At 42.2% G+C, this 26,529-nt stretch overlaps 1 protein-coding gene across 1 annotated transcript; it reads right to left on the reverse strand.

Moving 5' to 3' along the window:
* Nucleotides 1–1,680: 1,680 nt before the first annotated feature.
* On the reverse strand, nucleotides 1,681–26,526 carry VGLL1 (vestigial like family member 1). Its single transcript, XM_063935674.1, has 4 exons — nucleotides 26,311–26,526; nucleotides 10,751–10,984; nucleotides 7,148–7,561; nucleotides 1,681–2,633 (listed from the first exon to the last, which is right to left on the reverse strand). The coding sequence occupies exons 2-4, from the start codon at nucleotides 10,962–10,964 to the stop codon at nucleotides 2,560–2,562; spliced, it is 702 nt and encodes a 233-aa protein (XP_063791744.1). The 5' UTR covers nucleotides 10,965–10,984; nucleotides 26,311–26,526; the 3' UTR covers nucleotides 1,681–2,559.
* Nucleotides 26,527–26,529: the final 3 nt, after the last annotated feature.

Consider the following 26,529-nt stretch of genomic DNA (forward strand, 5'->3'; position numbering starts at 1 on the left):
GTTCTCACTTTCATTGTCTCTAACTGTGCATAGACACAAGGAAAGCAGCCATAATACTCTGTGCAATCCAGACTATTCACAAAGAACCAAGGTCTGATGACTGCCATGTACCGAGTGCCTCAGTTATGCACTGATTTCTAGTTAATTGATAATCTGCATTCACACTGTCTCAGTGCCATAACTAGACATTTTAGCGCTGTGTGCAAGAAGCAGCATCGGCGCCCTCCCATATGCAAAACAGGGCCAGTGCGCACTGTAGGCGCGTGCCAAAAATATAGGGGTGTGGCCACAAAATAATACCAATTCATATTATTACGCTGTACAGAAGTCTCCATTATTCAAATTACGCCACACAGTAGCGCCAATTACACATTACAGCAGGAGAGTCCCATTTCCACAGTACAGCAGGCAGAGTCCCCTTTTACACAATACGGCAGGCAGAGTTCCCTTTTACATAGTATGGCAGGCAGAGTCCCCTTTTTTTACACATTACGGCAGGCAGAGTCTCCTTTTTACGCATTACTGCAAGCTGAGTCCCTCTTTTTTACACATTAGGCAAACAAAGTCCCCTTTTTACACATTAGGCAGCAGAGTCCCCCTTTTACAACAGTTAGCAGCAGAGTCCCCCTTTTTCACACATTACGACAGGCAGTGTCTACTTTTTACACATTACGGCAGGCAGAGCCCCATTTTTACACATTAAAACGGGAGAGGGAGAGGGAGAGAGAAAGAGGGGGGGGGGGGAGAGAGAGAAAGTCACCTTTCAGCATGCTCCTCTTCACCAGCACACCTGCGGATCATACAGGAACTTCATGGACGCTCTTCTCCTCCAGAGCAGCAGCTGGGGGTCACCGCCATCCTCCAGCAGCAGGCACCTGAGGGTCCGCCTCCAGGCCAGCTCTGCAGTCATCTCCCCTGCCTGGGTCCGACATCCACAGAGCGGAAGCTGTGGGACAGTGACCAGGGAGCGCCAGAGGAGGAGGGATGGTACATCGGCAGCAGCAGCAGCTGAGAGCACACAGAGTGGAGGAGGAGGAGCTTCTGTTCTCTCCTGCTCTGTGTCCTTCTCCAGCAGCCTACCCTTAACCCCAGCACTGCAGCGGCCGTCCAATTTCCATCACCTGCTGCAGCTCTGAGGACAAGCATCTCCTCTTTGTGGGCACTTCTGACTCCGTCTGGGATGTGCTGCCAGCGGTTCCGCTGCAGCTGTCCCTCTCCTTCATATTGGCTGGCCGCGATCGTTCCCTCCCTGCTCCCTGGCGGAAGTGCACCAGGAGCAGGGAGGGAGCGATCGTAGCCAGCCAATGTGAAGGAGAGGGACAGCTGCAGCGGTGCCGCCGCCAATTACATAGCGCTGCTGCGGCTCCGGAGTCCCCATTCCTCCTCCTCCCCTGCTCCTGGAGCTGCTCCTCTCCGGCGGCAGCACACGCACACAGACGGCTTGTAATGAGTCAGTTTGACTCATTACAATGCCGCAGACTTTAGGCAAAGGATGCGGGCAGTTGCGCCCTCCGGGCAACTGTGCTGTGTGCCAGGCTCACCCGGCACACATGTAGTTACGACTCTGCACTGTCTCCAATCTATACCCAATCACAAAACTGATGTATTAAACAGGCCAAGCTATATGGTATTTATTATGTGACAAAGCAGCTGTTAGTTATATTTGTAAGAATTTCCTTTATTTTCTATTACATTTGTATGACTCATTTTCTTACCATTGAAATATATTACAGGTGAAATCAAATACGTATTATACATTGCATTCTTAAAATATATTACAAGAGAAAAATATCAAATTTATACACATCAGACTTCCTCAGCCACACTCATCAGTCCCGCTATAAAGCATACACACACACACACACACACACACACACACACACACACACACACACATTTTATATCTATATAGCTATATATATATATATTCAGAATATTCCATTTAAATGGACATTTCTCCATATCATAATGCTTGTTCTGTGTAGGTTACAACACATACTGCTTTTTCTACCAATGTAAACTGAAATATTATCCTGAGACTTGAATAATGGTGCACTTCAGTGGCAAAGTCACCACGCCAACTGGTGGACCTGGAACCAACGTCCGCTAGAAAATATTTGCTAGATTCTGCAATTTCCGGCTTTCTTTCTTTGCTGGTGGAATTTGGCTTCAAGTAGAGTTTCCTGTTTTACTCCGAATACACCACACAGCACAATTTATTGTCCACCGTCAACCTGTGTTCTATTCACAGAATGTAAATCCCACCTAATGAATTATTACAGGTAAAGTGTAAATACCATTCCACAGAATGGAGAGACAAACGCAGAACTTTGCACCTTTGTGAATGGTCCTGTACGCTCACCTCTAGGTAGTTCTTCCCTGTTTTCATCATGCAATGATTGGGCAGAGTATTTATTCAATATGGAAGTACTGTACCAGTGTTTCATTCACAGAGAACATATTTAAAAAAATATATGTATTATTTTCAATGGGAGCATTTTGCAGTATAATGTCCTTTACTATACACGTGCTAAAAATTATTTAACAACAATGAAACACCTAATAAAAGTATAAATCCTTCCTTCGCTCTTGTGGGTGGAAAAACTCCTTTCTTCTCTCCTGAGGATGAAGTCCTAGAGATGGGAGAAAAACAAGGCAACCCATAAATCATGTGGACATGTAATAATTATGTAACATTTTTGGTTTGCTTCTGAAAATAATTGTGAAGGAAAGATGCTACAATATTAAACTTATTTATGAATAAAACAGCAATTCTAAACTTAATTCATTTTTGTATGGATTTTTAATACTGAGATTGCCTGTAATGCATTAGGTTGTGGATACTTTACTTCAGCTGTTACTCAATGCATTGCCTCACCTTTCTAACTTTCTGTGCTTTTCAGGCATGTCTTATATCATGCAGTCAGAGGAGGTTATTTTTCCAGCCCTTGTTTACAGAGCTACGTAATGAATGCAGTTATATCCAATGCAAAGGGCAAAGAAAAGTAAAGGAAAAAGAGTGGTCTAACATCTAAGGTCAGTTTAAATAAACAACTATGCCTGGAAAGGGGATGCAGTTAATTTGCTGGCTGTCAAGATCCCGGCGGTCACGATACAGACACCGGAATCCCGTCAGCCAACAATGCCGACAGCTGGAATCCCGGCACATAGAGGCTATTCCCACTAGTGGGTGTCCACGACACCTATTGAGTGGAATAGAACCTGTGGCGAGCATAGCGAGCCTCCGAGCCCGCAAGGATACGCTTTGCACTTGCCCTGCTGCTGGCATTCTGGCTGGCGGGATATTGACAGCTGGCATCCCATCCGCCGGAAATACGTATGTATTCCCTGGAAAGTATAACTACATAGCTGAAAAACACAATAGTACAATGCAGAACGACCCTTACAAGCCATTTAATGAAAGATAGCTGAAAGTGGACAACCACTTTAATTGATGACACAATAAAGACTATATTACTACCACGGCTGTGAAACACAGCACTGCCAAACCCATGGGTCAGCCAGCCGTCACGCATATTACATGTACCATTAAAGGTTTATAGATAAAAAAGTAGAGAGATAGTTCCACCAGCGCAATGACAATGATAAAGAATGGATACTTATTCCAATATGATTGATGGTGTTTGCAACTTTGTTTTCTCTCCCAGTCAGATGTCATATAATTTGCAAGAGAGAAGATAAAAATACCATAGTGTAATCCGTTTTTTTTTAATCAAAAATTAAATGAGACATAAAATATCCCTGCAAGGACATTATGTATGAACAAATAAAACACCATTTCTACATAGGTTACAACACTGAACATTAAAATACACGTGGCTGTGAATTGATTGTAATTACCGATGTAATGAGAGAACTATGTCACAAGTTCTCAAATAGGCATATACAATATACATTCCATGCGTATCAGCAACATGTGAAAATACTTTAAAAAAGCTGGGATATCCAAAGCCGGTCCGTAAGGTGGATAATTACCAGTTCCAGGTGAAGAACTGGCAGCGCTCAGTTCTTTAAACGCTTTGGAAATCAGAAGAAAAATCCTTGGCTGCAGTCCCAAGTCCCAAGTTTCGGCCGAAATGCTTCCCGTCACGCGTCACCATGACGAGACGCGATATGCAGGAAACAGGATATGACGGTCCTTGCGCAAGGAGTCATGGGACATGTAGTTTCAGACTGTTTAGAGACTCACGCGCCGGGACCAATCATGAAATAGCGGGAGGTTTTTAAACACCTCCATTGAGGTATGGATTCATTCAGCTTCACGGCTTACCTTGAGAAAGACCCCCGTGGAGGGTCGGAACGCGTGGGTGCCGCAGCTGGGGACCAGACGATCCGGAGTTTGGATAGGAGCGGAGGAACTTGGGACTGCAGCCAAGGATTTTTCTTCTGATTTCCAAAGCGTTTAAAGAACTGAGCGCTGCCAGTTCTTCACCTGGAACTGGTAATTATCCACCTTACGGACCGGCTTTGGATATCCCAGCTTTTTTAAAGTATTTTCACATGTTGCTGATACGCATGGAATGTATATTGTATATGCCTATTTGAGAACTTGTGACATAGTTCTCTCATTACATCGGTAATTACAATCAATTCACAGCCACGTGTATTTTAATGTTCAGTGTTGTAACCTATGTAGAAACGGTGTTTTATTTGTTCATACATAATGTCCTTGCAGGGATATTTTATGTCTCATTTAATTTTTGATTAAAAAAAACGGATTACACTATGGTATTTTTATCTTCTCTCTTGCAAATTATATGACATCTGACTGGGAGAGAAAACAAAGTTGCAAACACCATCAATCATATTGGAATAAGTATCCATTCTTTATCATTGTCTGCGCTGGTGGAACTATCTCTCTACTTTTTTATCTATTAACTTGTGGTGGAGGGTTGGAAATACCTCTTTGTGAGCTTTAGCACCACTAGCAGCACAGTGCGCACTTAGAACCATATGCTTTTTTCTTTTCTCACCATTAAAGGTTTGTTTATATGTTTTAACCCCCTCCCCATGCTGTGTGTTCTGTGCCGCAACCCAGGGGCAGCAGCCGCCAGTGATGATGACTAGCAGCTGGGTAAACAGAGCCAAGACACTTACAAAGCTTTCACACTATCTTGCCTCGTGTATTTCTGATAAGCATGATTACAGAAATTATTTGTCTACAACACAGGTTCTCAAACTCGGTCCTCAGGACCCCACACGGTTCATGTTTTCCAGGTCACCTGTAGATTTTTTAAATGTGACAGTTGGTGATACACAGTGCACCTGCTGGGTGACCTGGAAAACGTGAACTGTGTGGGGTCCTGAGGACCGAGTTTGAGAACCACTGGTCTACAATAAAACATGTAGACCTAAGGGTTTATAGAACTCAAATATGAGGCCCACCCAGAGAGTTTGCCAGGGGCCTCCATGCCTCTAGTTACACCACTAAATACAATGACATTTCTGCAGCTGTATTTAGAGTTACACATTTTTTAAGATACATGTAACTTTAAATCAAACTTTCCCGCATGAACGACCTTTGCTCCGGGAGATCCAGTGGGCATCGCAGCACCGTTCACATTATCCTGACAATGCTATAACATGCAGGGTCATGACATGATTAAGCTTTAGACTATGAAGCGTGTAATCAAACTTTGCTCTACCCACTTTATGAAGGCAATGAGCAGGAGGTGGTAGGGTGGCATTTTACTTCCCAACATTTGGAAATAAAAATCACAAGGAAATATGCCATAGCAAGGGTGTATTGAAGCCACACCCACAATAACTCGGCAATGCCCTGTTTCCATGAAGCATCACAGATACTCCAAAGTGGCACGCAACTTTTTGGATTAAAGATTGAGTGGCTACTGGAATGTACCCCAAGGCTTTCAGTATTTTTTTTTTTTTTTTAAACATGACACCATTATAAGGTTAGTTCAGTCCAAAAGGGTCATGGGGCAGATGGCAGCGGTCAATCATAATTCGATGCGTCTGCATTGCGGACACATCGTGAGGCGACGCCGCACATGCTGGGTGGCCTTGCCCTGTGCTGGGCGGCCCCCAGCATGTGAGGAGATGGAGACAGATCTTGCTGCGTATATTTCTGAATAACCCACATAATACTTTCTTCCCTGCTAACCTAGAAATGGGCATAGAGAATCTGTGTACTATGGGAATGGCAGCTGCAAGATGCAGATTTCTACTGATGAAAACTGGGACAGTCCTGGGAAAGCCAGGCCATATGGGATACTTAGATATACTGTATAACAGCATCCAGTTATCTGGAAAATGACATTAGTCACAGTCTCCTGCATGGTCACAGGATGGTTAGCCAATGCATGTCATCCTGTACTATATCACAAATATGTTTATATTGAAGAGTTAAAAGTGCACTGTTTTGCAGAGTGTATCTTGTGTGCATATGAATACAATGCCATAAGTGTGCCTTAAACAGTAAAGCTTCTTCAGCTGCTAAAACCCTATTAGTCATATCACTAAATTGGGCCTATTCATCAAGGAGAATGGATCCATTATACACGTGGAATCAGTGGAATCAGTAGTTTACACGTTTAATGTAACAGACCAACCACCATTAGTGCCCTGATGTAGGAGCCATCCATGCACCAAGCTCCAACCATTGTGAAACCTCAGTACACCGGCAGTGTAAACTTTCATAGTAGGGCTCATGGGTAAACTGCTTTTCTGAGAAGCAATTTCTTAATTGCTCTGGTGCATTGGTGTCGGCCACCGTAAATTGTGTCTAGTTTGAAACCTAATTTACGCCAATTATTGCACCTACTTTGAAACCTAATTCCCTACCATTCAGATAGATTTAAGAAACTGGAGAACACTGCTCCCCTATAACATGGGAGTAAATAAGCTCAATCCACAGTTTTGGACGTTAATAACTTTCACTTTCTGACAGGAAAAGGATGTTCTCCATCACTTATAGAATCCTCACAAGGTCGATTGAACGCTACGAATGCTAGTGTGTGTCTAGCTGCTGGTTAAAGCACATGGGTTACTTCACATTTACTGTGTCTCAGACTGGAGGGGTTCTGAGAAACTGTGAATTAGAACTGAAACATAAATTCAGTATTATGTTATCAAGGAAGCTTAACACTAAAGTGCAGAGACTTCTTACCTGCTTGTGAGTTTATTCTCTGATTCAGGTTCTCCTGTATGGGAGAGCCACTGGCTGCTGATGTATGGAGGTCTGGTTTGGACATTGACTCCTGCAGAGTGCTAGGATATCTCTCAGGTTGTAACAGATTAAGAAATGAGCTGCATTTTCCATCAGGACCCGGTACCATCTGAAACTCTGGTACGGACTGGTGATGATAGACAGAATTAATATGGCTTGGTGGTCCAAAATGGTGGAAATGCCATAAATCTGATGGCTGGGTGTGGTGCTGCTGGTGCTGCTGGTATACCGCCGCTGATGGGTAGTGCTCGGAGGAAGAGGTCAGTGGTGGTAATACTGGAGATGTCATCCTAACAGAAGTACTGGCTTGATAGGGCTTGGACCAGTTGAAATCGTCCACCATCATGTTATTTGCTGGAAGGACAAAAATAAATATAATTTTTTAATTATATTAAAAGGGTGAAATAATCCATCAAGCACCTACTTGTTTCTAATGTAGACTGTAAGTATTTCCAGCAGAACGCATGTGAAACAGCATAAACAGCTCAGTGGTACTGTTGTCTCTGATTGCAAAGCGCGCCAAGGTACAGGGGGTTAGATATACAGTAATAAGGTTTATTTACCATAAATACTCATCAGGATCCGTCAGGATTTTGAATGTTGGGATGCCGCTGTTGGCATTCTGACCATCGGGACTTCAACTTCTGGGATATTGATACCATCGCCTATTTTGTATATGTATGCTATGCCTACATCTAAAATTAAATACAGTAACACTTGGCAAAACAGTCATGTTTACCCAGGTCATCAAGAAAAGGCATCATAGGCCTCAGGGGCGCACTGCACACCCTGCACCCGGAGAATCCCTACCTGGTGCCGGCAAGCAGATCCACCTCCTACGCCGTGCCATCTTCCCAGTGACATCTTCAGAGAGATGGCACCACGCAGTGATGCACAGTCACTGGTACTGTGCCAGAGCCTCTGCTATCTTGTGCACATGTGCCATCTGCCCAAATATCACTGGGAAGATGTGGGTGCATAGTAGGAGGAAGCCACTTGCAGGCACCAGATAGGATGCAGGTGGTGCGGTGGGGGCACTGCTTAGAGGAGGTGTTCACTGACACAGGGGGCCCCTTGTTAATAAGCCCCTGCACATGGTAGCTACAGTACAGAGGACACAGCCTCAACATACTGAATGGTTGTATCACCTGCAGTCAGGTTGTGATTTGACGTCAGCGTTACTAATAAAGGGTCGGAGCAAGAATCAACATCTGTGTTTCAGTGACATGAACATGCTGAAAGCAAGGCAGGGGCCTCAACTTCTCCAGTAAGCTGTAATTTGGCAATTAGTGGCTATTAAAACATGCTAGATTAATTATTGAGTAGATCTGTGGATATCCACAAGGGATCGGAGGAGAAAAGGTCAGAAAATGAGGCATCCGAATGCTAGTGATATTACAGATAAACTGATGGACTACATGCAGAGAGCAGTGCAGCTAGAGACACTGATTTACTGTAAATGAATAGTCAGGTAGATCATTCTGAAGGGGGAGGATACCTAACTGTTACTGGCTGTTCTAACCTCAGGCCAGCTAATTGTATTATTATTATTATTATTATTATCTGGGTTCAACAATAGTAGTGTCGCCCACATTTATGGCGCCTCAACCTCCTCTATACAAACCAAAACATTTTGGTTAGATTTGCATCTCATGGCAGAGAAAGAGAAAAGGGCCACAGAGATGAAGAGAAACCATAATGGACCCTAATTGGTTCACATTAAAAGACATTTGGATATGCGCCTACATACTGAAAATGACTACAACTTTCATCATCTTATAGCAAGGCTGTTCCAGTCCAACATGAACATATCTCCACATTGCTATTCTATCCCAGACATGTGGAGGGGAAGCAGGGCCCAGAACGTGCAACTGCTCCCTGTACGTACTGGACTTTAGCACTGACAGCGTTGCCATGACATTCTGTGGCATGACGTCCACAACGCTGACAGTGAGGAGCCAGAGGTGAGTAGACCAGGTCAGTACATACGGAAGAGAATGAAAGCGAAGAGGCTAGCATGACTCGGACAGGAGTAGCTGTGTTATATTTACATTTCTATTTCTTTTGAAATAGTAAAATTGAATAATTTTTAATGTCTCCATTTGTATGCCAATAGTTTCTCTGTCTTTATCCCACACATTTGAGACCTGCTTCTTTCTTTAGAACAGTATGATACTTTATAGCACTTTTTTAACTGACTAGAGTGATCAAATAACCATTTGCTCACATTTACGTTTCTGTAAGTGCATGGATGAGCTCCGTTTTGTTCCTGCCCATTAGTGGGACAAATAGATACATAGTTATTTGTAAAGATTTAGATCTATGTATTCTGTTATGCGGTCTAACAAATATTTACACTCATTTAATATTTAAGTGGCTCAATAGATAACCATGCATTTAACCCAGCTGTTTCATTTGTAAGCTGATTTATACCTGCTTGAATGTAAGCCAAGTTTTTTGTAGAAGGTAAAATCTTTGCTCACAATGGTGGACTAACCTGCCTGAAAATAAAAGGGGTGTTTCTTATGGATTTTGAAGCAATAGGTAAAGCAAACACAAAATGTCCTTTTTGCAGTTGGGAATACAACAGTGGTCTGGGAAGGAAGGGGTAGTGGAGTGCACTTCAGGGCATGGAGGAGTCAGGTTCTTACAAAGGTCTTGGAAGGGAGGGGACTGTATGTTAAAGGAGTCTGGGAAGAATGAGGGTATTGGAAAGGCGGGGATATTAAAGTAGGTTTGAGGGCGTGCAGAAGTCAGGAGCATGTGTATGCTCCAAGCATTATGGCCAGTGGTGTATCTATAATGGTGCGGGGTATATGCTGCATACAGGCCCCTGTGTCCAGGAAAGCCCACACAGGGCTGCCTACAGTTGTGTGGGGCCCCGGTACTGGGAGGGGGCGTGGCTAACTCAGAGAGGTGTGACTGGGCCCCTTCCTTACCATCAAAGTAAAAATATACTGTGCACGCTGGGGGAAGGCACTGGTGGCTGGTCAGAGGGGCAGATGGGGTGGTGGTGTTGAGTGTGACCACCCCCCATCCCTATGCACATCTCACAGGGAGAGAGAATACCGATTGCTGTTGCAGCAGCCTCAGCCTTTATCATCAGCCCAGCAGCAGTCTCTTCTCTTTCCCTGGCCAAAAGGCGGCCGCTATCAGTAATGGGGGGCTGGAACAGGATGGGCCCCTTTCGGTCTCCTCCAACAGACATAGGTAAAGTGTACCCGCTCCTTCCCCCCTCAGTGACTCAGCACCCATTTTACCTCTCAAAAAACCTGTGGCGGTGCTGCACAAATCACCGGGAAAATGGCATGGCCGACATTTTCCCAGAGATTTGTGGAAGAGCAGTAAAGAAATCACTGGGAACATGGCATAAGCTATATGTTCCTGGAGACCCATGCATTCGCAGTAAACTCTAGAAGATGCACACGGGCCTGTTCCTCTCTTAATCTGCCCCTAGCTAAATCACCGGCCTACATTTATGCATGACATTTGTCAGACCTGTATAACAGCAGTATTACCATAGATTTATAGTATAGTACTCACTGTTCTTTTGAAGAAAATCACTACTTCTGTGTTTTGTACTTAAGTCCTGTGGGTCCTTTGTATTCCTTAACGCTCTGGAAAAGTGTTCATCAACTACACTGTTAATGTCCCCCTGATAGTAGGTGAAAACTACACAACGTGAGCCCATTTCTGTTTTCTTCACAGGCTGTTCCTTAGTCCTGTACTCCACCGCACTATCCCTGAGATCTTCCATGTCTTGAAGCCAGTCAGAGCCTGTCAGTGAAACAACAAAATGTAATTTTATTATTCTATAATAAATTTACTATAATGCTCAGTTGATGGTTCAGCATAAAACGGGCAATTGCTAAAGCTAGTTATATCTTGTTTTCAGTTTTCAGTCTTTACCAGGGAATGGAATTAAACGTGACACTCAAAATGACAGCTCAGTTTAAATTGTTGTGATAAACATCCTTTCGTTTTAGAGAAAGTGATAGCAATAGGCTTATGTAAAACTATTTATATGGACTTTATACTGAAACATACACTAATTGTTGAAATAAGATATGTTTTGGGTGACTGTATAGTGAATATAACACACACACACACACATATATATATATATATATATAGTAGCAGGTCGGCACTCCCATAAGTTGAATGAACGCTCTGGTGCCCTCCGTAATGTAGTACACATAGGCCCTCATTCCGAGTTGATCGCTAGCTGCTTTCGGTCGCAGCGCTGGGATTAGGTGAAAAAGTGGCATTTCTGTGCATGCGTACGGGCCGCAGTACACACGTGCTAAGTACTTTCACACAAAACTATGCAGTTTTACACAAGGGCGAGCGACGTTTTTCTGTCGCTCTGTTGATCGGTGAGTGATTGACAGGAAGTGGGTGATTCTGGGTGGTAACTGGCCGTTTTCAGGGAGTGTGCTAAAAAACGCAGGAGCGACAGGTAAAAACGCAGGCGTGTCTGGGGAAACGGGGGAGTGGCTGGTCGAACGTAGGGTGTGTTTGTGATGTCAAAGCAGGAACTAAACTGACTGAGGTGATCGCAAGGTAGGAGTAGGTTTTGAGCTGCTCAGAAACTGCATGAAAAGATTTTCAAGCAGTTCTGCTAACCTTTCGTTCGCACGTCTGCTAAGCTAAGATACACTCCCAGAGGGCGGCGGCCTAGCGTTTGCACTGCTGCTAAAAGCAGCTAGCGAGCGATCAACTCGGAATGAGGGCCATAAATGGATGAAACTGCGGTGGCATTTGGAGACTGTTTTAAAAAAATTGTATTAAGCATCCATAAAAACCACCAACGTTTCGGGGACCAACACGCCCCTTGAGTGCTGCCGCAGCTTCATCCATTTATATATATTGTAACAGGAGTCTTGCTAGAATGTGCTCTGCTACAAAAATTCCACCAGCAACCAACTCCAGGCTTGTGCAAAAACAACAAACACCTTTTATTCAGGTACTGTAGCTCAAATACAGAGAAACACATAAAACAAAGATCACTGTCTTTAGTATAAACAACCAGGGAGGTTAGGCCCTGCCTCACTCCCTCTTCCTAAATAAGGAACCCTTTCAGGTCCCGGCATACTGACACTAGTGGCCCAGCCCTCCGGATCCCACTGTCCCTAGCAGGCCTATGAACCTACTCAGCGCTTGCGATCACTTCAGCCTATTCGTGTCCGGATTTGACGTCATACACCCGCCCAGCGAACGCCCAGCAACGCCTGCGTTTTTTCAGACACGCCTGCGTTTCTGCAAACACTCCCTGAAAACGGTCAGTTGACACCCAGAAACGCCCCCTTCCTGTCAATCTTCTTGCGGCGATCACTTCAGCCTATTCGTGTCCGGATTTGACGTCATACACCCGCCCAGCGAATGCCCAGCAACGCCTGCGTTTTTTCAGACACGCCTGCGTTTCTGCAAACACTCCCTGAAAACGGTCAGTTGACACCCAGAAACGCCCCCTTCCTGTCAATCTTCTTGCGGCGATCACTTCAGCCTATTCGTGTCCGGATTTGACGTCATACGCCCGCCCAGCAAACGCCCAGCTACGCCTGCGTTTTTTCAGACACGCCTGCGTTTTTGCAAACACTTCCTGAAAACGGTCAGTTGACACCCAGAAACGCCCCCTTCCTTTCAATCTTCTTTCAGCCATCAGTGCGACTGAAAACTTCGCTGCAACCTGTGCACAACCACAAAGGGCTTTGTACCCGTACGACGTGCGTGCGCATTGCAGCCCATACGCATGCGCAGAAATGCCCATTTTTAGCCTGATCGATGCGCTGCGAACAACGGCAGCTAGCGATCAACTCGGAATGACCCCCCAGGTGCCTGTAACTACGTCACAATTGCTGAGCATGAACTGGCAGACAGTACATAGAGAAACATTCAAATATCTTACATAATGGCCAGCAGGACAAGGCTGGAACTCAGATACTGATTTGTAGAAGGATATTTCTCCTTCTGTTACCAGTAATTACTAAACTTTACTAACTGTTCCTAGTAAGCAATGATAAAGTGATAACACAGATCACATGAGTAGACTGTATATATGAGTACTATATCCAAACAATGTGCACAGGTTAAACTAACAGTTGCACAAGTGTAAAACAAAAGTCACAAAACTTGTTGTGGGTGAGTCTTTAAACAAGGGCCTCCTTATCTGTTCATCTATAATGAGTCAGCAATCGCTGGTCTGACACTGTTCAAAGCCAAATGTCTGCATTTTTTCTTCAAATATCAGAAGCGTGGATACACTTTAGCTGGATAATGTAAAATGTGCCAGGCCCTTTGGTTAGAAGACCACTAAACACAAACTAATGGTTGAGGCCACCCCTACCTCTCAGCTTAGACAATTGACTCAACAATGTATTAGCAATCTCTTAGCTCTCTACGCATTCATACAGAAACAAGGGTGGGGGTGGGGATGTATCAAACCTTCTATAGAGGACAAACAGCTACTATCCATAATATATCAAGTACATTCTATAAAATGATAGCTGGAACCTACATCTCCCGTCCCACAACTCCCTCTACCCTTTCTCAGCTCGTCATATAGCGATGCCTACACTGTGAACATCAGATATTAATTAGGTTGTAATTGGTCTCTGTTTTGGATCCTTTACTTATCCACATTGTTATTATACCATGTCATTAATTGGCATGTTTGTTGTCTATTCTATTGTGTATTATTGTTACACCTAATTACCCCTCCTTCCTTACCCATCCCCACTTCCCCCTTTTCATTCTATACCCCTCCCCCTCAATCCTACTGTACAAAAAGCAGGACTGTGGCAATCTAGGACTCCATCCCACGTTAATAAGATCCACCAAAAGGATTTAGCAGCACAATAGTCAATATTATCAGTCTGCAATTTCTCATGAGTTTCAAACGGATGGAAGAAAATGTGTGCAGAACGTGTATGGGCAACCTATACAAAGACTTCCGTGGACAATTGTCTACCAGTTTCTCCCCCCCTACCTCCTGGAGGTTAATATACCGTAAAACAGGTCTAGCTAGAAAAGGGCTATGCCCTGCAGTTATATGCTGTGCAATGTGCCTGCTTATATACAGTTTGCTGTATATGTGCCCACATTTGTATGTGAATGTCTATATACTGTATCTGAGTAGGTTTATAGTTATATACATGTGTGTATCTTTTGTTTATGTATTGTATGTTTGTGGGTAGGTATGCTTATAACTGTATTAAGGTTAGATGTTTATTAGAAGATACAGTGCACCAGTAATTCTATAATATAAGCACATTAGATGCCACTGAGGGGCGATCCTGATAGTCAAGATTTCTAATATATATTCTGAATCCATTATTTTCACAATGTTCAACTGTATTGTATTAGTCTTCTGTCAAACTTATTATTCATTATGTTACATCTTGTGGTTCTAGTCTTGTATTCCTGATTTATTTACTGTAATGTGTTTACACCACAAGGAGCTTACAAGCAGCATACGGTAAAGCAGGATTACAGCGGAATTATTCCATTTCCAGCCTCATTCAATTATTCATTGTTCCGATTCTAACAACTGAATATCTAGTGCCTGAATAGGACCAATGCTGTGGAGGTTTCTTTTCTGAGAACTCTTTAGCTACAGCCACTATTAATTAATATTGGGGTATAAAGGAGCTAAACAAAATGATGAACGATTATTGTTGCCTTTCCAGTAAACTCCGAAAGAGTGTCCATACAGTGTGTCTTCTCAGTATTCATATCCGCAGTCTTTGTAAATATGAGTCTTAGGTTGTAAGGCTCATGTTACAAAGGGTACTCTTGCTGAAAAAAACAATTGTTAGGATATACAAGTATTGGATCTATTATTGGAACACCATGCCTAAAATCTACTAGCACAATTAAAAATGTCTTATTTTCTTTCATTGATCTCAGTAATCCTCTCTTCATTAAATTATTTAGAGCTTATTCATTTATTTATTTATTTATGTATTCACAGTTTCTTATACAGCACAGCAAATTCCGTTACACTTTACAATTGGAAACAACAATGATAAAACAAAACTGGGTAAAAACAGACAGACATAGAGGTAGGAAGGCCCTGCTCGCAAGCTTACAATCTATAGGGAAATAGGCATTGATACACAAGGATAGGTGCTATTGGTGCTATTTATTGCATAGTTGTCCACCAGATTGCAAAGGTTCTTGGTGGGCTATATGATTCGGTCACACAGCAATGTTGACCAGGGGTCAGGAGAAAGGGAAAGTGAAGAAAGAGAAAATATGTGTGGATATGTGTAGACTGTATAGTGGGGATGTAATTGGATAGGAAAGCTAATGAAAGCTATAGGGTATATTTAATACCTGTCGGATCCGTTCCAATGGAAAGGATCCTATAGGTCAGTATTCAATGAGGGGCCAAATACGACTGTCGGATTTGCCCGCTACCGACAGCCAATACTCACCTGTCCATGCTCCGTCCCCGCTCATCTCCACATCGGCGTCCCCGCTCATCTCCTCACTGCGTCCTGTTGGATTTGGCCGTGGAACACGTGGATCCATGGCTAATCCGACAATCCATGTGTTTTCCAACAAGTCGGGAATTCCCGACTTGTCGGAAAAAAACAGCCCCTGTCGGAAACTGCTGTCATCCTCCAAAGGCCCCCAAAAAGGATTGTGCAGGGCCGGCTCTACTAGCCTTCAGGCAGCTGCCTTGGGCACCAGGATTGGGGGAGGGGGGGGAAAAACAAAATTAAGAAAGTCTTTGAAAGAAACATTCTTGTTGTACTTAATGCAAGCGGTGGCTGTGAAACTTATATGTCCCACTTTCATTTGAAGGGCTGGGTAGTGGGTATTGGGGGTGGTTGCGGGCAGTAGGCTGAAGTTTTGCCTAGGGTGCCAAGAGACCTTGCACCGGCCCTGGGACTGTGGCAGGACTGTGACTGCAATCAGAAGATCAGGCCAGGTGTCTCTTTAGCACTTAGAATAGGACCCCCAATTTGATCATCTATATTATTATTCCATATACTACTGCGGTTTAAAAAAACATCTGATTCTTAACACACAGATCCTCGCTGACATAGACTGACATAGTGAATTAGGCCACCCCACCAACTGACAGCAGTATTGTTTAGATACACACCTCCATGGAGACAGTTTGTTTTCTTTAAAGCACAACATTTGTGAAGTAGTTGTCTTGACATTTACAATCATCTAATATAATTACTCTGTATTTCCTCCAGGGAATTCCATACCAGTTAAAAACCTTGAGGTGACAGCTATTAATATCACAATCTAAGCAGAATGCTAGTACTTCGGAATTCCCCAATATTATAGATATTGCTTGATGCTTATTAGAAAGGAAACAAGGAAAGGTGCAACTGATGCAGTACACAGTGTGGCCAACAGGTGGAAAATGTAAACAATTCTTCCACCGCTTTGTTTGTTTGTTTGTTTGTTTGTTTGTTTGTTTGTTTTGTGAATGCTAATGAATTTGAGATTGTTCGGTAATAGGACTATACTGTAGACTGGATATGTCTGGCTTTGGTATCTATATATTTATGATTTTATAATACTGCATGCAAGCAGGAATATACCGTATATATTTTAATGTGGCAGATTAACTTTGAATAATGACATCTCAAACACGCATCTTGTATTATCCGCCGTACATGCTATAGCGGCACAAGCACAGCAATTGTTACTTTTCAGGCAGCCAAATTCCATTACACGATTATTACATGATTTAGGTATCAATATAGTCAGAAATAGCGCAATATAGTCCAAAATATCTTTCAGAAATGTGATTGTCCATATTTTAATATTCCCATAATAGAAATCATATGTATCATTGTAAGTATAAATAAAATGAAACACTATAACGTTCTATGTGGGCATAGGATTGTTCCATGATAAGACTGTTTGTACATTACATAGTTCATTTACATTTAAAATGAACTTTAACTTAGAATTTTTAAACACACACTATTTCCCAGTGTTTAACGATATTAAAATATTATATTAAAATTGTATATTAAAATTGCAGGTAATTGGGTACATACTGGTCATGCAGCAGAACACTAGATATATGAAACTTGTATTTAACTACACATCTCTATGGACAACCAAAGCAACAGGACATGACTTACCTTTTAAGGTGACACACCATTAGAATAAGAAACTACTTAAAAAAAAAAAAAAGTACTTCATATGGTTGGGATGTGCTAAGGTGCTAGGTTCTCAAACCGTAACCTGTTCCATAAAGTCGCTCATACACAAGTAAGCCATGCCGCAACCAGGCATCAAAAGTGACAGCACAAGCCAAGAGGACTTTGATAAATTGGAAATAAAAATTATTTCTTATTCTCATAATTTACAAAAATAAGAAATGATAGTTTATGGCCCCTACTGTTACCAATGACAAATAGTCCCCTATTTATGATAATTGAGTTCAATACACATCACAAGAGCAGATACTCATAACTGAGTGTAAGCGTCCCCATGATATCATATCCAGAAATGTACATAATTATCATAATCAATCAATCAATCAATCAATCAATCAATCAATCAAAGTGTGTGTGAAATATATATATATATATATATATATATATAAAACAATGTAAAGGGCGGCACTCCAATGGATTTAAAGAATTATACAGCTCACCAAGCCAGCTTCGTTCAACGTTTCAGGTGTCTTTATTTACCTGACGAAAGGTGTTTTGCTTGCTGGGCCTTGTAGTGCCACGGGAAGGCACCCTGGTATTCATCATCTGCTGTAGGAGTGCCGGTCATATTTGGTTTTATATATATATATATATATATACTAGCTGCTCTACCAGTTCTTCGCATGAGGTTTTTTGATTTTCACGGTTGTACATATAAATAAGTGTTAAAGATATGGTTATTCTATAGAGATGTAAATTTGAGATGTCTTAATGTAAGTAAATATTAATCCATGGTTCTTGGCGTTACCCGAGGGGCACCCGTAGCAGATACAGTAAAAAGTGACAGGACCATTTTTGTAGTTTATTGAATTCCACACACTGGAGGTGCAATCCAAATTTTGATCCGATTGTCCGTTTGGGCGTTATCGTTCAAACAACACAAGCCATGCATCTGTAATGACGTCATTATGTCAACCCCCTTTTCAGCCCCTTAGGGGACGTTTATTAAAATTCTAATTATTATTTATTACCAGTTATTTATATAGTGCACACATACTCCGCAGCACTTTACAGAGAATATTTGGCCATTCACATCAGTCCCTGCCCCAGTGGAGCTTACAATCTGTATTCCCTACCACATGTACATGCACACACATTCACACTAGGGTTAATTTTGTTGGGATCCAATTAACCTACCAGTATATTTTTGGATTGTGGGAGGAAACCGGAGTACCCGGAGGAAACCCACGCAAGTACGGGGAGAATATACAAACTCCGCACAGTTAGGGCCATGTTAGGAATTGAACCCGTGACCTTAGTGCTGTGAGGCAGTAATGCTAACCATTACACCATCCATACTGCCCATAATTACGTAGTTTTCCTATTTCCCACCTGAAGAATAACTTTGTTAAATTTCACCTTTCTAACATATCGGGAAGTAAGAGAATTAGTGATGAGTCAGTCAGTCAGTCAGTGGGTGACGGCTTTCGCATTTTATATATATATATATATATATATATATCAACCAAATACTCACCTTCTGCGCTGTTCTCAAGGTATTAGATAAAGTCAGATATGGTATTTCTTAAGATGGGCACCCTGTTTCACTAAGTTCCTTGTTAGGAGGAACTGAATACAGAAAATATGAGAAAAGAAAGGAAATTGGCGCCCAGAGGTTATTGAAACCTATAAGATGCAGAGAACCCTGTGGGTTTCACAATTATTATTGATCTTAAAACATAAACATGAACTGTTCTTTCATAAAAATGTATTAAAATATACAAAAGCAAGATAGCATGTCCATCATATTACACAGACATTATGATGTAATTTCTCTCTGGAATGATTCATCACTGAAGTTAGTAGAGGAATATAGGCAACTTAATGCAGTATCTTTATTCTTCCTCATAAGGTATTCAGAGATAACATCAAATACAATATATACAGTATGTATGTGTATATATATATATATATATATATATATATATATATACACAGTATACAAACACACACACACACACACACACACACACACACATATATATTTTGGATATATTACATAGTGTTGGTGTATTTTGTCATCATGCTGTTTGCATTAACACTGAGAAGTTGAAAATATAAAAGGGAGTGGCCTGTTTATGCACAGAAAGGGGATTTCCTAAGACTAATATTATCCTCTATGACAGCTGATAGAATAAATATGTAAGTATGTGTGTGTGTTTATATATATATATATATATATATATAGAGAGAGAGCGATTTTGTCATTTCTTCAAGGAGGATTAATCATCATGTCGATATGTGACTGAAATGAATTGTTACCAACATCAATATCTGTATGAAACATTGACTGTCATTTTGGACATACTGTGATACAGCTCATTTTTAATGTGTTTTATAAAAATAAATAAGTCTATTTCTTATGACTATTTTATTGTACAAGTGAAAATATTTTTGACATACCAAAGAATATCACCAGCTCCCTGGGGAAACCTTTTTCTTTGTTGTTCATAATCATTATATCCCGTCTAACAGGGGGTATTTTCCCTAAGGTGTAGCTCTATATATTGTTAGCGCGAGAAAGGTCTTATACTTTTTCTACATATATATATATATATATATATATACTGCTCCCAGCTCCGGCACTCCACAGTTATTGAACAAACACTGCTCCTGGTGCCTTCCACATAACAGACTGTACGGCTGCACGGCTGTATGTCACATATTCCTCCAATGGCAGCCCTCAGGAAATAATTAAAGAAACACACGATCACGGCTATGACTACATAGTGGCTATGACTACATAGCGGTGGTCATGTGTTTCTTGAATTATTTCCTGAGTGCTGCCATTGGAGGAATATGTGACATACAGAAAGTATTCACAGCGCTTCACTTTTTCTACATTTTGTTATGTTACAGCCTTATTCCAAAATGGAATAAATTCATTTTTTCCCACAATATTCTACACACAATACCCCATAATGACAACGTGAAACAATTTTTTTTGTGATTTTTGCAAATTTATTAAAAATAAAAAAACTAGGAAATCACATGTACATAAGTATTCACAGCCCTTGCCATGAAGCTCAAAATTGAGCTCAGCTGCATCCTGTTTCCACTGATCATCCTTGAGATGTTCCGACAGTTTAATTGGAGTCCACCTGTGGTAAATTCAGTTGATTGGACATGATTTGGAAAGGCATACATCTCTCTATATAAGGTCCCACACTTAACAGTGCATGTCTGAGCACAAACCAAGCATGAAGTCAAAGGAATTGTCTGTAGACCTCAGAGACAGGATTGTCTTGAGGCACAAATCTGGGGAAGGGTACATAAAAATATCTGCTGCTTTGAAGGTCGCATTGAGCACAGTGGCCTACATAATCCATAAATGGAAGAAGTTCGAAACCACCAGGACTCTTCCTAGAGCTGGCCAGCCGTCTAAACTGAGCAATCGGGGAGAAGGGCGACTGAGCAATCAGGGAGGTGACCAAGAACCCAATGGTCACTTTGTCAGAGCTACAGCATTTCTTTGTGGAGAAAGGAGGACCTTCCAGAAGGACAACCATCTCTGCAGCAATCCACCAATCAGGCCTGTATCGTAGAGTGGCCAGAAGGGAGCCACTCCTAAGTAAAAAGCACATGGCAGCCAGCCTCGAGTTTGCCAAAATGCCCCTGAAGGACTCTCAGACCATGAGAAACATAATTATTTGGTCTGATGAGACAAAGATTGAACTCTTTGACGTGAATTCCAGGCGTCATGTTTGGAGGAAACCAGGCACTGCTCATCACCAGGCCAATACCATCCCTACAGTGAAGCATGATGGTGGCAGCATCATGCTGTGGGGATATTTTTCAGCGGCAGGAACTGGGAGACTAGTCAGGATAGAGGGAAAGAGGAATGCAGCAATGTACATAGACAACCTGGATGAAAACCTGCTCCAGAGCGCTCTTGACCTCAGACTGGGATGACAATTAATCTTTCAGCAGAACAACGACCCTAAGCACACAGGCAAGATATCAAAGGAGTGGCTTCAGGACAACTCTGCGAATGTCCTTGAGTGGCCCAACTAGAGCCCAGACTTGAATCTGATTGAACATCTCTGGAGAGATCTGAAAATGGCTGTGCACCGACGCTTCCCATCCAACCTGATGGAGCTTGAGAAGTGCTGCAAAGAGGAATGCGTGAAACTGCTCAAGCTTGTGGCATCATATTCAAAAAGACTTGAGGCTGTAAAAAGGTGCATCAACAAAGTATTGTACTTAATCTCAAAAAAACTTTTTTCACATTGTCATTATGGGGTATTGGCCCTCATTCCGAGTTGATCGCTCGCTAGCTGCTTTTAGCAGCAGTGCAAACGCTGAGCCGCCGCCCTCTGGGAGTGTATCTTAGCTTAGCAGAAGTGCGAACGAAAGGTTAGCAGAACTGCTCGAAAAAATGTTCATGCCGTTTCTGAGTAGCTTCAAACCTACTCCTACCTTGCGATTTACTGCAGACAGTTTAGTTCCTGCTTTGACGTCACATACATGCCCTGTGTTCGGCCAGCCACTCCCCCGTTTCTCCAGGCACGCCTGCGTTTTTACCTGACACGCCTGCATTTTTTAGCACACTCCCGGAAAACGGTCAGTTACCACCCAGAAACACCCACTTCCTGTCAATCACTCACCGATCAGCAGAGCAACTAAAAAGCGTTGCTCGACCTTGTGTAAAACGGCATAGTTTTGTGTGAAAGTACTTTGCGCGTGCTTACTGCGGCCCGTACGCATGCACAGAAATGCCGATTTTTAGCCTGATCGCCGCGCTGCGACCGAAAGCAGCTAGTGGTCAACTCGGAATGAGGGCCATTGTGTGTAGAATTTTGAGGGGAAAAATGAATTTATTCCATTTTGGAATAAGGCTGCAACATAACAAAATGTGGAAAAAGTGAAGCCCTGTGAATACTTTCCAGATGCACCGTATATATATATATATTTACAATATAAAACTGAGAGAGAACTCAGCACTTCCCATAGTACATACATGTATTACGGTGAGTGAGTTTACTGTGGTGAGTACTGAGTTTTTTTATTTTATTTTATCTAAGCAATGTGGTCACAGGCCACGGCACATATGTGTTTAATCAAATGCTTACAATGCTTTAAATAAGCAGTTAGCGCATCTGCAGTTATTCCTGGATTGAAAAAAATATTATAAATGGAAAATAATATATTTATTCTTTACAATAAAGTCACTTATTTTGAAGAACTGTAAGCAATGTTTAATTTGGAGAATTGTCAGATGGTAATAGTGTACAGTATTCTGCACCATGTTGCCTGGCTGCACTATTATAGAATACTGTAACTGAAATGACCACTTGCTATCTACATAATGTACGGTAGCACTGACAAAGGCCATATATTATACGATAAGATGTAATGTCAGGTTGTGCACAGATTTACAGTGGTTTTCTAGTAAGTATTAAAGCTGCAGATCAGCACTCTAATCAATAAACACCTTCTTTTAACTCTAAAATGTATTACAACAACAACAACAACAACAACAACAACAACCATGTTTAGCTGAGCACATAAATTTCAGTACAGAAATATATATCTGTATTCAGCTAAGTGTAACGTGTTGGAAATGTACCCTAAAATAAAAGTAAACATATCTAAATGTACATATTAATAATATGAACAAATATATATTAAAGTGTAATGCCAATAAAGTACCAGGTAGACAGGTATTCCCACCTGGTAGAAAAGAACCAAAAAGAACGAAAGGGAAAGACGTCTCCACAACCATAAGAGGAAATAGGTTCAGTTAATATAAACGGGGAAGTTCATGGCTGGCGGCAGCTGAGTCTTCAGATTTGCATAAAGAATAGTTCATCTTTCATGTCTCTATCTTCCTCTGGAACTACTCATGGAGTATGGGTTAAAACTTAAAACAGACACAAATATGTGGAGAACATACTAAGTTCATATGGATAGGGACCTGGTTGGAATAGCACACATGACCCCAGCGCTGTGAGGCAGCAGTGCTTATCACTGTGCCGTTGTGCTGCCCAGCTGTTCTGTCTGATGATTAGATCCAGAACCTCCAGCATCACAGCTAGGAGAGCATTTAGCTTCCAGTCCACAGAGCCAATAGTGTATAGTTTTATCACAATCGACTGAATGCTGTGTAATCTGTTTGAGTTTTATTCATAAAGTAGTCATTGTGGTTAGCAGTATTGTCTCACAGCACTGAGGTATTGGGTTCAGTTCAGATCAAGGCCCTGTGTGGAGTTAATTATTATTATTATTATTATTATTATTATGTTAGCATCTGATAAGAACCGGAAATATTTAAGATAAGGTTTTGAATATGAACATTTTTTTTTTTGCATATACTGATTATAGCACTGTGCACTGCAAACAACCACTTTTATTAATTAACAGTTCACTTGTCAACCGCATTGCTCGAAATGGAGCAAAAAAAAAGGGGTCTACAATGCGCTCATTTAAAGTTTACTGTACCCTGACAGTTTACTGTGTCCCAAAAGTGTTTGAAATAATTTGATATATCAACTGAATGTACATCCCAAAGGGAATGAATATGCCAGCCCCACTCACTGCCTTTTCCTTGAGAAAAAAAATAACAACTTTGACATGTTATTCCTCAACAACCTGACCACTTATCAAAATTCTGCGACCTTATTGCACATGTACATCACACACCCTATCGAGTGACACCTGAACCATCACAATCAGTGTTGTCATTGCGGAGTAGTTGCTCTCACAAAACAAATTGCTCAGCTGATTAAATATATAGATGGGATCAGTATGTGATCCCGGGGGACAGGATACCAGCAGTCACGATACTGAGGTAGGTATCCCAATGTTTACGATCCTGACAGGGGTGAGGTAAGTATTCAAATGGGATGGTATCGATATACCGGCGCCCATCATCCTGGCGGCCAGAATCCCGATCGCAGGATGCGGGGCGCTGGAATGCTGGCAGCGGAGCGAGCGCAAAAGAGCCCCTTGCGGGCTTGCTGCGCTCACCGTGCTATGGGCACGATGGCACAACTCTATTTATTCCGCCAGGGGTGTCGTGGTACACCCCAAAAGGGAGAATAGGTGTCGGTAGCCCGGCAATCGGGAACCCGGCACCGGTATGCTGAGCGCCAGGATCCCAACAGCCGGGATATTGAATGCACCCCTATTTAACTTCCCCCACTAACCCTCCTTCACTGCAGCCTCACCCTAACCTCCCCCCCTTAGTGCCTAATCCTAACCTCCCCCTTACTGCCTAACCCTAATCTCCCTAATAAGTGCCTAAAGCTAACCCCCCTTTCCGCAGCCTAACCCTAAGCCTCACCCTTAGCGCCTAAACCTGCCCCCCCCCCCCCTCCTGTGGTGCCTAGCCCCCAATCACCACTCTCTACAGCCTAACCCTAACCTACATACCCCCCCGCCACCCACCTTCCCCCTCAGCCCTAACACCTCCCGGCTGTCGCTATCCTGGCATAAGTATTTCGACTGCCAGGATCCTGACAGCCGGGATCATGAACATATGCCATATTGATAACAGAGAATAACAGCATACATTAAGCTATATAGTAAATACAAGTACTATACCGTATATTCCATGCTCTTTCATATGCCATATTGATAACAGAGAATAACAGCATACATTAAGCTATATAGTAAATACAAGTACTATACCGTATATTCCATGCTCTTTCAATATATGGAGACTTTTACGTTGCTATTGATGAATTTGATTGCTGCTCTGTTACATATGATAACGTGTATACTGTATTAGGTATATCAGTTCTTAAACAATGACATATAGTGTAAATGGACATCAAGCGCTGGTTGGTTAAGCAGCTTGCTTTAATATTGTTCTAGTAAATTATCGGTTAATGGGCAAGTGCTAGTAAAACTTTTCCCTACAAAGTATTCTCAAAAGAGCTGCAAACATATTGAATTATATTGTTTTTAATGTATTATGAGGTCTATTTACTAAGCCTTAGATGGAGATAAAGTGGCCGGAGATAGTACCAGCCAATCAGCTCCTAACTGCCATGCAACAGGCTGTGTTTGAAAAATGACAGTTAGGACCTGATTAGCTGGTACTTTATCTCCATCCAAGGCTTAGTAAATAGACCCATCGTTCTCTTATCTTGTTTATTCATTTTCTTAGTACATACAACATTCTTTTTTACTAGCGCTTGCCCATTAACCGATAATATATCAGTTCTTAAAGTCGGCACTTGATAAAAGTCCCCAATGTCATTTCTAATGTTTTTCTTTATTTCCAGTGAGTATCTATATAAAGAAAGGCCTAGTTTGTGACCCAGACACCCAATGCTGTAGTAGTCTGGAAAGTAAAGGGGGGTACTCACGGAGCGATAATCTAAGAAATCTGACTAGATTGCTTAGATTTTCAGCAAGATCTGTCCTTGTGTACCCCCCACAGCGATAGCGATGCGCGGCGCTATCGCTGCTGCTAGAGTGGCCTGCATGCACCCGCTGGGTGAAATGAGCGCCCCCCCCCGTACCACCCTGCACGCTCAGCACACATCGCGCTGCGCTGAGCGGGGGGAGAGATGTGTGCTGAGCGGTTCGCTCAGCACACATCTCTCCCCTGATCTGCCGGTGAGTACTGGCCTTAAGAGGTCCTGGCCAATAAGTTAATGCCATCTGCAGATGAGATGCAGCAGGTACACTATATTGTAGTTGCAAACATCAATTAGGTGTGATTATATTGCTCCCACATGTAAGTGTAGCTGTATGCTGCACTTACGTTACCTCTGGACTTGCAGATTTTTATTTGCATAAATGTGCGAATTTGGCGCAAATGCAAGCTGCGAAAAGGACAAGTACTGATATATATATTTCCATATTTTATAGTTAGGTATAATATACTAGTAGTGACTTAAAAAAAAAGTGAAGAATTGCTATCTAGCATTATACTGTACACGTTATATTTACCTTTTCAGATCTGTAGAGTTTAGCTTTGCTCCCATGTAAAGCGCTTTTGCATGACTGTGTGGTACTCCAGTTCTGGTGTGGGGACCTAGACTGGCGAAGGTGCTGGGTGCTGTTCTCAGAGTCTTGGCAGCATGAAAAAGGTGAGTCCTATATGTGCCTGCTTCTCCTTGCAGCAGAACAGAAATGTATGGCCTGACAGCTCCACACTGCTCTTCCACC

The sequence above is a fragment of the Pseudophryne corroboree genome, chromosome 8 (genome assembly GCF_028390025.1).
Source record: "Pseudophryne corroboree isolate aPseCor3 chromosome 8, aPseCor3.hap2, whole genome shotgun sequence".
Lineage (NCBI taxonomy): Eukaryota > Metazoa > Chordata > Amphibia > Anura > Myobatrachidae > Pseudophryne > Pseudophryne corroboree.